A 13,316-nucleotide genomic window follows, 5' to 3' on the forward strand; every position below is an offset into this window, starting at 1 on the left:
AATCCAATAGAAAAATGGGCAAAAATGATTACCAGGTAATTCATAGAAGAAGGAAACCAGAATGGCTAATAAATATGTGAAAAGATGCTTAATGTCACTAGTACCATAGCACATTTAAGCTAAAATAAGATAGCATTTAATAACTGTCAGATTGGCAAAAAAATTAAAGTATAGCAAACTGAATCTTAGTGAGGATGTGGACAAACAGATACTGTCATATATTACTAGTAGAAGTATAAACTGATATTAAGAAGTTGACGATATTCTATGATGCAAGAATTCTTTAAAAATTTTTTTTTGAAGTTTATTTATTTTTGAGGAAGGGAGGGAGGGAGGGAGGAAGAGAGAGAGAGAGAGAGAGAGAGAGAGAGAGAGCGCGCATGAGTAAGGGAGGGGCAGAGAGAGACAGAGGGAAAATACACAGAATCCAAAGCAGGCTCCAGGCTCCAAGCTGTCAGCACAGAGCCCGATGTGGGGCTCGAACCCACAAACTGTGAGATCATGACCTGAGCTGAAGTCAGATGCTTAACCAACTGAGCCACCCAAGTGCCCCGATGCAAGAATTATTTTAATTTCATATCCTTGTACACAGTTTTGCAACCATTGTGCTAAGAATTGTTTATGGGTTACCAGTGTATTGAGCTATTGATCTCCTCAACTCTTAGGGCCTGGGACAGCTAGATCCCTAGTCACATTTTCTAGCCAGCAGCAGCCTCACCTTTATAGCTCAATGTTACTAGTCAAATATCAGTATCTAGAGACTTTCATGTACATAAGAAGACATAAACAAGAGTGTCCACTGTGGTATTGTTTGAAATAACAAAAAACTAAAAGTGGCCTTAATGTTTATTATAGGTGAATGGATAAGTTATGGTATATTTATACAATGAAATAATTATAACTGTTAGAAAGCCACAGGAATAATATGGGTAAGTCACAAAAGCATAATATTGAGGGGGAAAAAAACAAGGTATAGAATAATATACACAATAAGACACCATTTATTTAAAGTTTGAGGCAGCAAACAAAATAATACTTTATAGTTTTATAGATGCTTACAAATGCAGTAAAAGTCTAAAAACATATATGGAAATTGATACACACCAATCTCAGCATAGTAGTTACCTCTGGGGAAGAAGAGGCGGGAATAGGATCTGGTGGGTACACAGGGAGGCTTCAACTTATCAGTAATGTTTTATTTCTTTAACAATAACATCAATAACAGAAATATCTGAAACAAATGTGGCAAAATGTTATGTTATTTTTGTGGTTTTCTTCTGGGGGGGCAGTAGGTACTTGGCTACTATATTATCCTAGTTTCCTGTATGCTTGGAATGTTCTTTAATCTAAAAAAGTTTAAAACTAGTGATCTAAATGTGTAACTGTCTAACATCACAGGGACCTACATACCATAAAGGTAAATATCCAGGTAAAGAACAGTATGGGTTAAATGATAAGATTCCTGTAAGATCTTGGTAACCAACTCAAATCAACATTAAAAACAAACAAAGCCCACTGGGGTTTGGCTCTATGGTTTGGAGAGCTGAGAAGTTGAAACACTGTGCTAATCATAAGCACATGATATACATACTCCCTTGACTGTTTCAGAGCCACATTTTAAGATAGTTCAGCACTGCTCTGCTATGGTTTCTAGTATAGCCCTGGCTATCATAAATAAAAGTCAGTAACACATACAAATCTGTTTTAAAATGACAAGGACTTGTTTCTCCTCTACTTCTTCTGTGGGGTTACTGCCTATAAGGGACTCCACATATACACCAGAATTTGTACAGGCATTAAGAATTTTGGCATAGACTACATCACAGAGAAAAGACAACACTCAGTAAAAGGAATGACAAGAAGGTAACAAATATGTTTCTAATGATGTGCAACAATCATCATAATAACAATAGTAACTAAAATTTAGATAGCACTGGCTATGTGCCAGTCACTGTCCTTAGTGCTTTACATTTAAATCTCACATTCATGCTATGAGGTTGGAACTGTTATCCTATTTCATAGATAAGGATAAGAGTAAATAAATAGTTGTCACACACTTGTTAAAAGATGGGAGTCAAAGGTTTGAATTCAGGCAGTTTAATTCCAGATACCATTGCCTCACCATTAAGGATATTCTGGTAATTCAACCATACACATTTACTGGGACCCTGTTATATGTAAAGCACCACGCTAGGAGCTCAAGGTACAAAGATATGATAGGGCTTTCCTTTGTGTAGGCATCTGACTGATTACACACCTCAAGGTTTCTTTTCACCAGTTACTATATCATAATAATCTGTATACTCAAAATACTTATCTAAATAATTAAGGATAACTGTTATGAACAATGATCTTCAAAGCAAAGCACCAACAGTTTAAAGAGGTTCAAAAATTAATCCAAAGGACTTCTGGTTTCTGGTTCTGTATACATGTAAGGAGCTTAGAAGTTGCCACTCTAACCTAACAACAAGTGAAAAGCTAATAAATAGGCTGAAAAATCAACAATTCTTTTTGGGTAAGAGAAGAGGACACAGGGCAAACCAACTATCCCTAAGAACGGAGACACAGAAAGGTGAATATAGGGAGTCATGACATACAAAAGAGATTCAGGAGCAGAAAGTGCCAGGGTAGGAAAACCTGAACTGTAACTGATGCTCAGTTTGGACAACTCACTGGAGGCTCAGTGTCAACAACTCAGAGAGAAAGATTTTGGGGGGACCCAGTCATAGGGAGGCTCCCTACAATATTGTGAGATTTACCTTCAGGGGCTCAACTACATTCCTGTAGTAAATATTGGGGGAAAAATTCCCTCAGGCAGGAAGAGGGGAAAAGGAACCATTTAGAAATACACCAGAGCACTTGGTTCTCCTTAAAAAGGCCTGCGCTTGGGAGAAACTAGTTAAATAGAGCCTAACCTCCTGGGGCTTTATCAGAGCCTAAGTGACCTGAAGAAAAATACCAAACTTCAGCCCCCTCCAGCCTTCCTGTCCCACCTCAGGAGAAGGCAAAATACTGAGAAAAACTTGTGAAGTTCACAGTCCAGAGGCATAGACTCACTGTAAAAGATTAGAAATCACAGGACTATAGAAGACTTCCCCTTCGCCCACACCTGACTACCACATTACTAAAGGCTTACTTACAGCAGTTACTATTACCTGGTACATCATGTCTGACTATCAAGCAAAAATTACAAGGCATACCAACAACTATGATTAATGTGCTAAAGACTCTAATGGATAAAGTACAAAGGATGCAAGAACAAATAGGCAATGTAAGCAGAGAGATGGAAATCTTAGAAAGAACCAAAAAGAAATGTTATAGATAAAAAAACACTATAACAGAAATGAAGAATGCCTTTGATGGGCTCATTGTAGACTGGACACGGCTGAGGAAAGAATCTCTGAGTTACAGGGTATATCAAGAAGATCCTCAAAAACTGAAAAGCAAAGAGAATAATGGGAAAAAAAATAATATCTAAGACAAATATAAGTGTAAACACATGCATAATGGGAATACTAGAAGGAGAAGAGAAAAAAGATCAGAAGGAATATTTAAAACAATAATGACTGAGAATCCCCCCAAATCAATGTCAGACACCAAATCATAGGTCCAGGAAGCTCAGAGAACACCAAGCAAACTACATGCCCCCAAAAAACTACATCACAGCATATTATTTCAAACTACAGAAAATCAAAGATAAAGAAAAATTAATCCAGAGGAAGCCTCTAAATGCCATGACAGTGTAGACAGTGTCTACATATACAGATAATTTTAGTATCAATGATAATTTACACAAAATGTATACATTTTTTGTGTTCTTTCCATTCTAAACTCTAGTGCTACGACCATTATATGAATCAATACGGCTAATTCATACTGTAAAAATCAGACATGAATTTGTTGGCATCTTATCAAAAGTATTATTCATCTCTATTCATTCTAATGAAATGGTTGTGTGCTTTAAAAAAAATTTTTTTTTAATGTTTACTTTTTAGAGAGAGAGAAAAACAGAGTGCAAGCAGGGGAGGGGCAGAGAAAGAGAAGGAGACACAGAATCCAAAGCAGGCTCCAGGCTCTGAGCTGTCAGCACAGAGCCTGATGTGGGGCGTCAACTCACGAATCATGAGATCATGACCTGGGCCAAAGTCAGACGCTTAACTGACTGAGCTACCCAGGCGCCCCTGTGTGCTTTTTTTAATCAAGCAGAAGCAGCAAGATAGGATTTTTGCCCTATTAAAGCAATTCATATGTGAAAGACATCTGAAAACCTCTGTCTGATAAGGACAATATACCTAGAAATGGTCTAGATAAGATCTCTAAGACCTCTTGCATTCCCCTTTCATGTTACTCTAATTCTGGAATCTTTGGTGGCCAGGTAATAAATTATGACAGTGGACCAATGAGAAAATAAATTGAGACACTACACACTTAGAGTAGCAATGGTAACATTTTAGCTTGAAAACTAGACAAAAAGGTTGAAATTTATAAATTTCAACACAAACATATTTTTGTATATGTATGTGACATGAAAAATAAATGCATGCTTGCTCACGTATCTGAATTGGGTATTTCTATATACTAGAAACCTGCAGTTTATCCTTGGCAAAACTTTGGGAGAAGCTTAAAAAATAACTAAGGGTGGGACGCCTGGGCGGCTCACTCGGGTCATGATCTCTCTCACCGCTTATGAATTTGATCCCTGCATCAGGCTCTGTGCTGACAGCTCAGAGCCTGGAGCCTGCTGTGGACTGTGTGTTTCCCTCTCTCTATGCACCTTCCCTGCTCACACTCAGTCTCTCTCTCTTTCAAAAATAAATAATAGAACACTTAAAAAAATTTAAAAGAGAGTAACTAAGGGCAATGTAAAGAAGATTAATCAAGCTAAAACTTAGTGAGTCTAAGACTAGAGTAAGTACTACAAAATTCAGAATAATACATGGTCCTTGTTCTCAACATCAAATTAATGTTGAGCCAGTGGTTCTAAAACCTTAGCATAGATCAGATTCACCTGGAAAGCTTGTTAAAACACAGAGATTGCTAGGCTCCATCCCATGAATTTCTCATTCAGTATGTCTAAAATGGGACCTAAGAATCTGCATTTCTAACAAAGTAATCTTAGGATACTGCTGCCAAGGACCACATTTTAAGAATCACTGGATAACTTCATTGCTTCACAAACAAATCATGCTCATTCTAACTCTGTATTTTTAAAAAGTATTTATTTATTTATTTTGAGAGAGAGAGAGAGAACATGCACAAGCAGAGAAGGGGCAGAGAGACAGGGAAGAGAGAATCTCAAGCAGGTTCCACACTTTTAGCACAGGGCTCGAACTCAAAAGCCATGAGATCATAACCCATGCCAAAGTCGGATGCTTAAGTGACTGAGCTACCCAGGAGTCCCTGACTCTGTATTTTTAAATTCCTGGTATTGCTCTTGTCCTTGTCTTTATTTTAGGGGCATATACTATGAATTGGAAACCCAAAAGAATATGGACAGAAAAGAATCTGAGAAAACAACCATACAAATGAAAGGACTAATAGTCTTTCATTTGGACCTCAGACACACAGCAATTTCAGCCACATACAGTGAGCTATAACCACACAAGGGAACCCTAAGATTGAAAAGGAATAAAAACAGTCAGGAAAAATCAAAGACATGCTGTTATTTCCAATTTTTCAACATAATAAATTGGAGTCAGCAGGGAGAGGTATCTATGGTAACAAAGAAACACAGAAATGGTAAGAAAAACAAAGAGACATGGAAAAAAAAAAAAACCCAAACAATGAACAGGACTAGGATACCAGGAGTGATTCAGACCTCAAGTGGAAATGGATAAGGAGCAGACACATTAATGAAGAAAGAAACAGACACTGAACAGAAGTGACCATAAAAGAAGAAAAAGAAAAAATAGGGAACTATTTATTTATTCATTTATTTTTTTTTAATTTTTTAAAGTTTATTTATTTTTGAGAGAGAGACAGAGAGACAGAGTGAGAGTGGGGGAGGGACAGAGAGAGAAGGAGACACAGAATCCAAAGCAGGCTCCAGGCTCAGAGCTGTCAGCACAGAGCCTGAGGTGGCGCTCAAACTCACAAACTGCCAGATCGTGACCTGGGCCAAAGTTGAATGCTTAACCAACTGAGCCACCTAGGCACCCCTAGTTTTTATTTTTGAGAGACAGAGAGAGAGAGACAGAGTGCAAGTTGGGGAGGGGCAGAGAGAGAGGAAGACACAGAATCTGAAGCAGGCTCCAGGCTCTGAGCTGTCAGCACACAGACCGACCTGGGGCTCAAACTCACTAACCGTGAGATCATGACCTGAGCTGAAGTCAGATGCTTTATCTACTGAGCCACACAGGTGCCCCAGGAATAAACTATTTAAACTGTGGCGTAAATAACTGAAAGGACAAGCAAAGTCCTAAAAACCTATATAAGGGTATTACCATGCCTTATTAAAGCACACCAACAACACAGCAATCTGGGAACATTTGGTCTCATAGAAATGAGGTATACTTACTTTTAGTAATCACAAATGGCTCTGACATAGTTTAACTGTCTAAGCAGTAACTTTGAATCAAGAAAATGTTCAAATATGGTTCACTCTTATCAAGGCAAAAACAAGGACTTTATACATTTTAGCAAAATTTTTTAAAACAATTGCATCCTAAACAAGTCCGGGCAATTAATAGGTAGTTAATTAACAGACACATCAATCTTCCAGAGACCTAGGACTTTTCCCAAGTGATTATGATTTTTACTCAAAAAGAGAGTAGGGTAAATAGTCTGATAACTTTTACTTACTGGTAGGAAGATCTTCAACTTTTGCAAGGTCATTCTCTTCTATTCCAGGCATTCCCGCATCACCACCTTGTTTGATTTGTTCTGCCCAAGTAACGAAAGATATAATTCTTTAGTTTTCCTTATATAAATTCAAAGTGATTTGAAGGAATGTAATAATCAGTTTCTAAAGCAACAGGCTACACTGACTGCATATCTTTATATCTTGCTTTGGACATAGCTATAACTCTGAAACAATTTACTCTTTTTTTCGTCTGTCAAAATATTCAAATGTGAAACAGCACTGACACCTATTCAAAACTGAACTAAAATCAAACAGTATTCTTTATGACTGAAAATGCTCACTTCAAAATGAGAATATCCAAAAAGTCAATATCCTATTAATACAAAACAAAATAATAGTAATACCTTTCCCATGTGGAATATGATTGCTTGAGGGTTCTTCATTCTTATCTGCAGCATTCTCAGGTACTTTTGGAATGTTTTTAGGTACTGCATGATTGTTTATTCCCAACTCGTTTCCATCTTTTGAATCAAACTTGTTTGTCTCCTGCTGTTAAAGATTTGGTAACAGTCAATATTTTTCAGTTCAAGATTAAACAATTAACACAACTACTAATTAAATGTTCTGAAACAGTTCATTTTTTGAAACATATACTATGGGTCCAAATTCCAAACACTTGAAGATGTGGGATATATTATTTTCTGTTCAGTTTTTATACCTAATAAAAAATCAAAGACTAACACTTTTTAAAGTTTCTAATTATAGTAAATGGTCTAAGATGTTAGGCAGAGGTAATTCTCTCTGGCTATGCTGAGGGAATGATTCTGCAAGAAGATAGTCTTGCTGAGCACTGGCCTACGGTTGGGCATTGTCCTAGGGGCTGTGGGCAGGGTGAGTTCTCTATAGGCCTGTGTTGTAATCGAGCAGGATGGCAGACTACAGGAGGTTGGCACATGGAAGCCCCCTTAAGTGTGATAAGATGGTTAATGACATTGTCAAGCTTTTCCAGTAGCAGAAACAGCAAGGGTAGAAAACAGGCAAATTTCCTCCTAGGTGCACTGGCCACCCAAGCAAAGGAAGTAATGGCAGAACAATACACAGGTCAGTATTCCTTTCTTTTTTTTTTTTTTAATTTTTTTTTTTTTTTTTAACGTTTATTTATTTTTGAGACAGAGAGAGACAGAGCATGAAGGGGGGAGGGTCAGACAGAGGGAGACACAGAATCTGAAACAGGCTCCAGGCTCTGAGCTGTCAGCACAGAGCCCGACGTGGGGCTCGAACTCACGAACCGTGAGATCATGACCTGAGTCGAAGTCGGCCGCTTAACCGACTGAGCCACCCAGGCGCCCCAGTCAGTATTCCTTTCAACATGCGTCTAACCCTATCATCTCCTTGGAAACTTCAATCTTTGGACCTGGTTAGGCCTGACTCAATTCTATCGGTGAACCAGTTTTGTCTTTTATACTGGTTGAGTGGCCTCAGTGAAAAAATGGGAGAGGCAAGGAGTTAAATACACATGCTAATGTTGCCACATAGGTCCTTGTACTTAATTACTTAATGTATATAGAAATGTTTTGTCAACTCTAAAACAGCATGCAATGTAACCATTAGTAATGTTATAAAAAACAGTAACATTAAAAAAATCGACAGGAAATTTGGAAAAACAAGAGCCAAACTGTAAGAATTTGTCACAATAAAGAAGAAAAAAGTGTTTTGACAATCAGGTACAGGTATTCCAGTGTGTCTGGCAGACAAAATTAACAATAAACATTTGCACTGTGCTTCACTGTTTACGAACTGCTTTCGAATCTAACGTCCAGAGGCGCCTGTGTGGCTCAGTTGGTTAAATGCCTGATCTTGATTTTGGCTCAGGGTATGAGCTCGCGGATCATGGGATTGAGCCTCACAGTGGGCTCTGCACTGATAGCATGGAGCCTACTTGGGATTTTCCCTCTCTCTCTCTTTGCCCCTTCCCTGCTCATGTGTGCTTTTCTCTCTCAAATAAATAAATAAACTTAAATTAAAAAAAAAAAAGATTTGTCAGTAAAGTTGTATCCACTTTACCATCTGAGAAATATATTAATAGCAAAAATTATTTTTAAAAGTCAGATAAAAACATTTAACTCAAAATTGGGGCTCCTGGGTGGCTTAGTCGGTTGAGTGTCCGACTTCGGCTCAGGTCATGATCTCGTGGTTTGTGGGTTCCAGCCCTGTGTCGGGCTCTGTGCTGACAGCTCAGAACCTGGAGCCTGCTTCAGATTCTGTGACTCCCTCTCTCTCCGACCCTCACATGCTCTCGCTCTGTCTCTCTCTCTCTCAAAAATAAACATTAAAAAAATTTTAAAAAAGAAAAACATTTAGCTCAAAATTGGTTTTAAGAGTTGACATTGTCTTTTTGCAAATGTCTAATTCACTCAACAATAAAAACACTGTAAGTCATTTTTTTTAATTAGGCAGGCTAGAATACTTAAAAATATAATGTTTTATGACAAAAGTACATATTTTTATTTTAAAAGCACATATTTAAATTACAAGATTTATAACAAGAATGTATTTTGATTTAAGTATTTTTTAAATTTACCTTTTGTTAAAAAAAATTTACCTTTTGTTCCTGCAAAAACTGGTCTGCTAACTTTTTAATATTTTCTTCATGCTGTGCTCTTAACTCCTTGATCTGTTGGCCACACTGAAAACTAAATTACAAAGTCATTCTTTTAGGCTATATTATCTTGGATTGACTTCTCAAAGTTGTCTAGCAGTGGAAAATATACATTTATAAAGCATTCAGTTAGCAGCAGAGTGGGCACAAAAGGACAAAGCAGGCATAAAAATAGATCACAGTCAAAATTTCTAGAATATTTGAATCTTTAATAGAGTATAAAAAATACTGTTAAGGCTAATTAACAGAAATTAGAAAGATAAAAACTATTTTTATAAATCTTATTTATAAAGAAATAATTATCAAAGCCAACTTCAGTCACAGAAGAGAAAACCATGAGACCAAAATACAGTAATAATTGAGAAAACCTAGAATTATAAGAGGTGATAAGGAGTGGCAGCAGACGATTCATCCAACAGTTCTCATTTTCAACACAATAGTAAGAGTCTATGAACCATAAGAAGAGCTAGAATGGAAGAAACCAATAAATAAGACAGAATGGAGTCATCAAGAGAAAATGTGAAAGAACAAAATAGATAAAGATTGGGAATTTCCACTGGACAAGTGGTCAAAGAATACAAATATATCATTCATGCAAAAAGAAACAAGTAGTTAAAAAATTTACAGAAAAATGTTAACTTAAACCATTAAAAATGCAATTAAACTTCCTATATGTATATATGATAGTATTTTATTCTATACTAGCAAAATTAAGTCCAAATTGTAGAAACTAATGTTGGTGGGGCTATGGGGAAACATTGACATTATAAATTAGCACAACCATTATAGAAAGCAATCTTTCACATATGTGATAAAAGCAACAAAACAATAAAAAATTCTGTCTCAGGAATTCTATATTTGAGAATATACACCAGTGAAATAACATAAGAGGGAAAAATCCTTTTTGCGTAAAGATTTTTATAGCTGATATTCATAACAGTAAGATAAGGAAAACTACACAGTCCAGCAATTGGGAGAGATTAAACAAACTTTGGTACATTAACATGCTGGAATAATATATTACCTCTGAATATGCTAACTCTTTAATCCTATTGATATGCTGAAAATTATTGAATACTGTCAGGTTAATATACTGATAACCTATAAGAGTAACAAATCAGAAATGGATAAACGGTGTTCTAAAATATGGTGAATCTTTCTAATTTTTGGTATGCAGTCCTAAAAAATACCCTTTACTATAAAATGGATTAAAGATGTAACAAAGATTTTTAAAGAGTGATTGCTACAAAGAGGTTCCCTGACCTTACCACCAACTTAGTGCAGAGATGTACAAGAGGGGACTGAAATGCCAAACAGAAGAAGCAGCTGGTGCCAGTCCCTCAGCTTATTCTGGGGACTTCTCTCAGCATTGGCTTCATCTTCTGGATGCCCCTCAAAAAGAACCACAGAATCTTCTTTCAGTCTTTGCACACTTAATGCAATGAAACTCAGGCCTTGCAAGATTTTCTGACTCACAATGTACTCCACTATATGGGCAAACTAAACACATCTTCTAAAAGGTATTCCCATGGTGTTTAACATACCAAAATAAGAGTTTGGATTTCAAAGAGGCATAGGAAGACAAGAGAAAAGGAACTTAAAAGACCTAAGAAAATTAAAGAAGAAAAACAGAAGCCAGAGAGGAAGAAATAAATTGTCCAAATGTGGGACACATATTCCAGATTCATAACTATTTGTTGCTATATGGCATCTCACCTCTCATATTCTAACCTCTTCACAAGGTAAGTAGTGTTCTTCCTATAGTCCTGAAGCTGGTCTTCTTGTCGAAGAAATTCCTGACGAAGCTCAGCAAGTTGCTCTATCCACACGATGTAAGAATCAAAGGAATAAAATTTACTTACTCTAATGTTTCTGATTGAGAAGTTATGGGGTTTTTAAAACTTATATACACTTCTCAATTTCTTTACTCAAACTCTCAGGGAATTAAACTATATAAATTAAATATAAATTATAAATATATAAATATATTATAAATATATATTATATAAATTTATATAATTTATATATAAATATATAAATTATATAAATTTATATAATTTATATATAAATATATAAATTATATAAATATATTAAATTACATAAATTATATAAATTAAATTATATAAATTATATAAATTAAATTATATAAATTATATATTAAAATATATCAATTGTATAAATTATAAAAATTAAGTTAAATTATATAAATTATATATAAAATATATAAATTAAATTATATAAACAAATTATATATAAATTATATAAATTATATTTATATAAATAAATATATATTAAATTATATAAATTATATAAATCTAATTGCCTTTTATAACATATGCATAGACAATAAAATTTGTTTAAAAAAATAAGATAGCCTCAGTGGTTTCTATATCAATCAGAAATATTAAAAAATTATACATCTTGTCATATTATGTAGATACATATTAACTTGTGGAAACAGTGACAACAACAACAAAATCCTACTTAAAAAAAATTTTTTTTTCAAGTTTATTTATTTTGAGAGAGACAGAGACAGCATGAGTAGGGGAGGGACAGAGAGAGAGGGAGAGAGAGAGACAGAATCTTAAACAGGCTCCGTACCATCAGTGCACAGCCCGATGTGGGGCTCAAACTCAAGAAACCGTGAGATCATAACCTGAGCTGAAACTGAGAGTTGGACACTTAACTGACTGAGCCACCCAGGCACCCAATCCTACCTAACTGTATAAACCTATCTGCTTTATAAAGTTGGGAGGGGGGTGCTCATCGGTGGCTCAGTCAGTTAAGCATTTGACTTCAGCTTAGGTCACCATCTCACGGTTCATGGGTTCGAGCCCCACATCGGGCTCTGTGCTGACGGCTCAGAACCTGGAGCCTGCTTTGGATTCTGTGTCTCCCTCTCTCTCTGCTCCTCCCTCACTCACGCTCTATCTCTCAAGAATAAATAAAAATGTTTATAAAGGTGGGGGGAAATCATGTTTTTTAGATATACTGGCTACGGATAAAGAATTCAAGGTTTCTTTTTCATTCTAAATCACATTTGACTCCCAGTTTAAGGTGCCAATTACGTGAGATCTCATTTCTAGTTTTGCTACTAATGCTAGGTCCCCATATACCCCTACTGCATTCTCAAAGCTCATAATTCCTGGACAAGAGCTGAAAGTTTTAGTTGTAACGAATAACATGAAATTCTAAGCTGGACAGTAGATTAAAAGTGGGGCCAGATGCTCTTTTGTGAACATTTAATACATAACCACAGGCCCCACATTTTCTAGAGTTGGTCCCTCTTCATGTGACCCTACAAATAAAAGTAATTCAGCCAGAGAAGAGAAATATCAGTTTCTTAAATACATGATTTAAAAATTAGCTAATAGCCTTAGAAGTAAGCTAAAGTAGAAGGAAGTCTTAATTAAAAAAAAAAAAGTAACAGTAAAGTTTCCAGTTAAAAAAAAAAAAAAAGAAGTCTTAATTTGTATAAATGGCAACAGAGGTCTTTTTGGTATAGGTAACATCTATTAAGACTAAAATGTATGTAACCATAATGTACAAATATTATAAAATCTACTTTTCATGCAAGACTTCTAAAATTAGTCTTATTACTTTAAAGGCACTCTAAAAATACTTGGGATTTAAGTTTTTAAAAAGCAAATGTAAACAAATATTTACAATGTAATTATATCCATGTAAAAAAACTAGATTAGAATAAAAATCCATCAAAGTACTACCAGTGATTATGTTTAGTGGTAGGATTCTGAGCGTATTTTTTTTTCTCTACTTTCTAAATTTTATTGTAGAATCATAACTGTGACAATGACAACAAATAAAAATTTTAAAGTTGGGTGAATATTTGTTGAG

At 35.5% G+C, this 13,316-nt stretch overlaps 1 protein-coding gene across 3 annotated transcripts in view; it reads right to left on the reverse strand.

Moving 5' to 3' along the window:
* The window catches only part of GOLM2 (golgi membrane protein 2), a 108,786-nt gene that overhangs the window by 54,094 nt on the left and 41,376 nt on the right, over window positions 1-13,316 (reverse strand). For all 3 annotated transcript variants that reach the window (XM_019442279.2, XM_019442278.2, XM_019442280.2), the window contains exons 3-6: window positions 11,178-11,280; window positions 9,405-9,495; window positions 7,207-7,351; window positions 6,802-6,882 (exon numbers count right to left, since the gene is read on the reverse strand). In XM_019442279.2, coding sequence (XP_019297824.1) covers window positions 6,802-6,882; window positions 7,207-7,351; window positions 9,405-9,495; window positions 11,178-11,280 — 420 coding nt within the window. The remainder of the gene's footprint in view (window positions 1-6,801; window positions 6,883-7,206; window positions 7,352-9,404; window positions 9,496-11,177; window positions 11,281-13,316) is intronic.

Source organism: Panthera pardus, unplaced genomic scaffold (genome assembly GCF_024362965.1).
Source record: "Panthera pardus isolate Hobbes unplaced genomic scaffold, ASM2436296v1 HiC_scaffold_24, whole genome shotgun sequence".
NCBI classification, from domain to species: domain Eukaryota; kingdom Metazoa; phylum Chordata; class Mammalia; order Carnivora; family Felidae; genus Panthera; species Panthera pardus.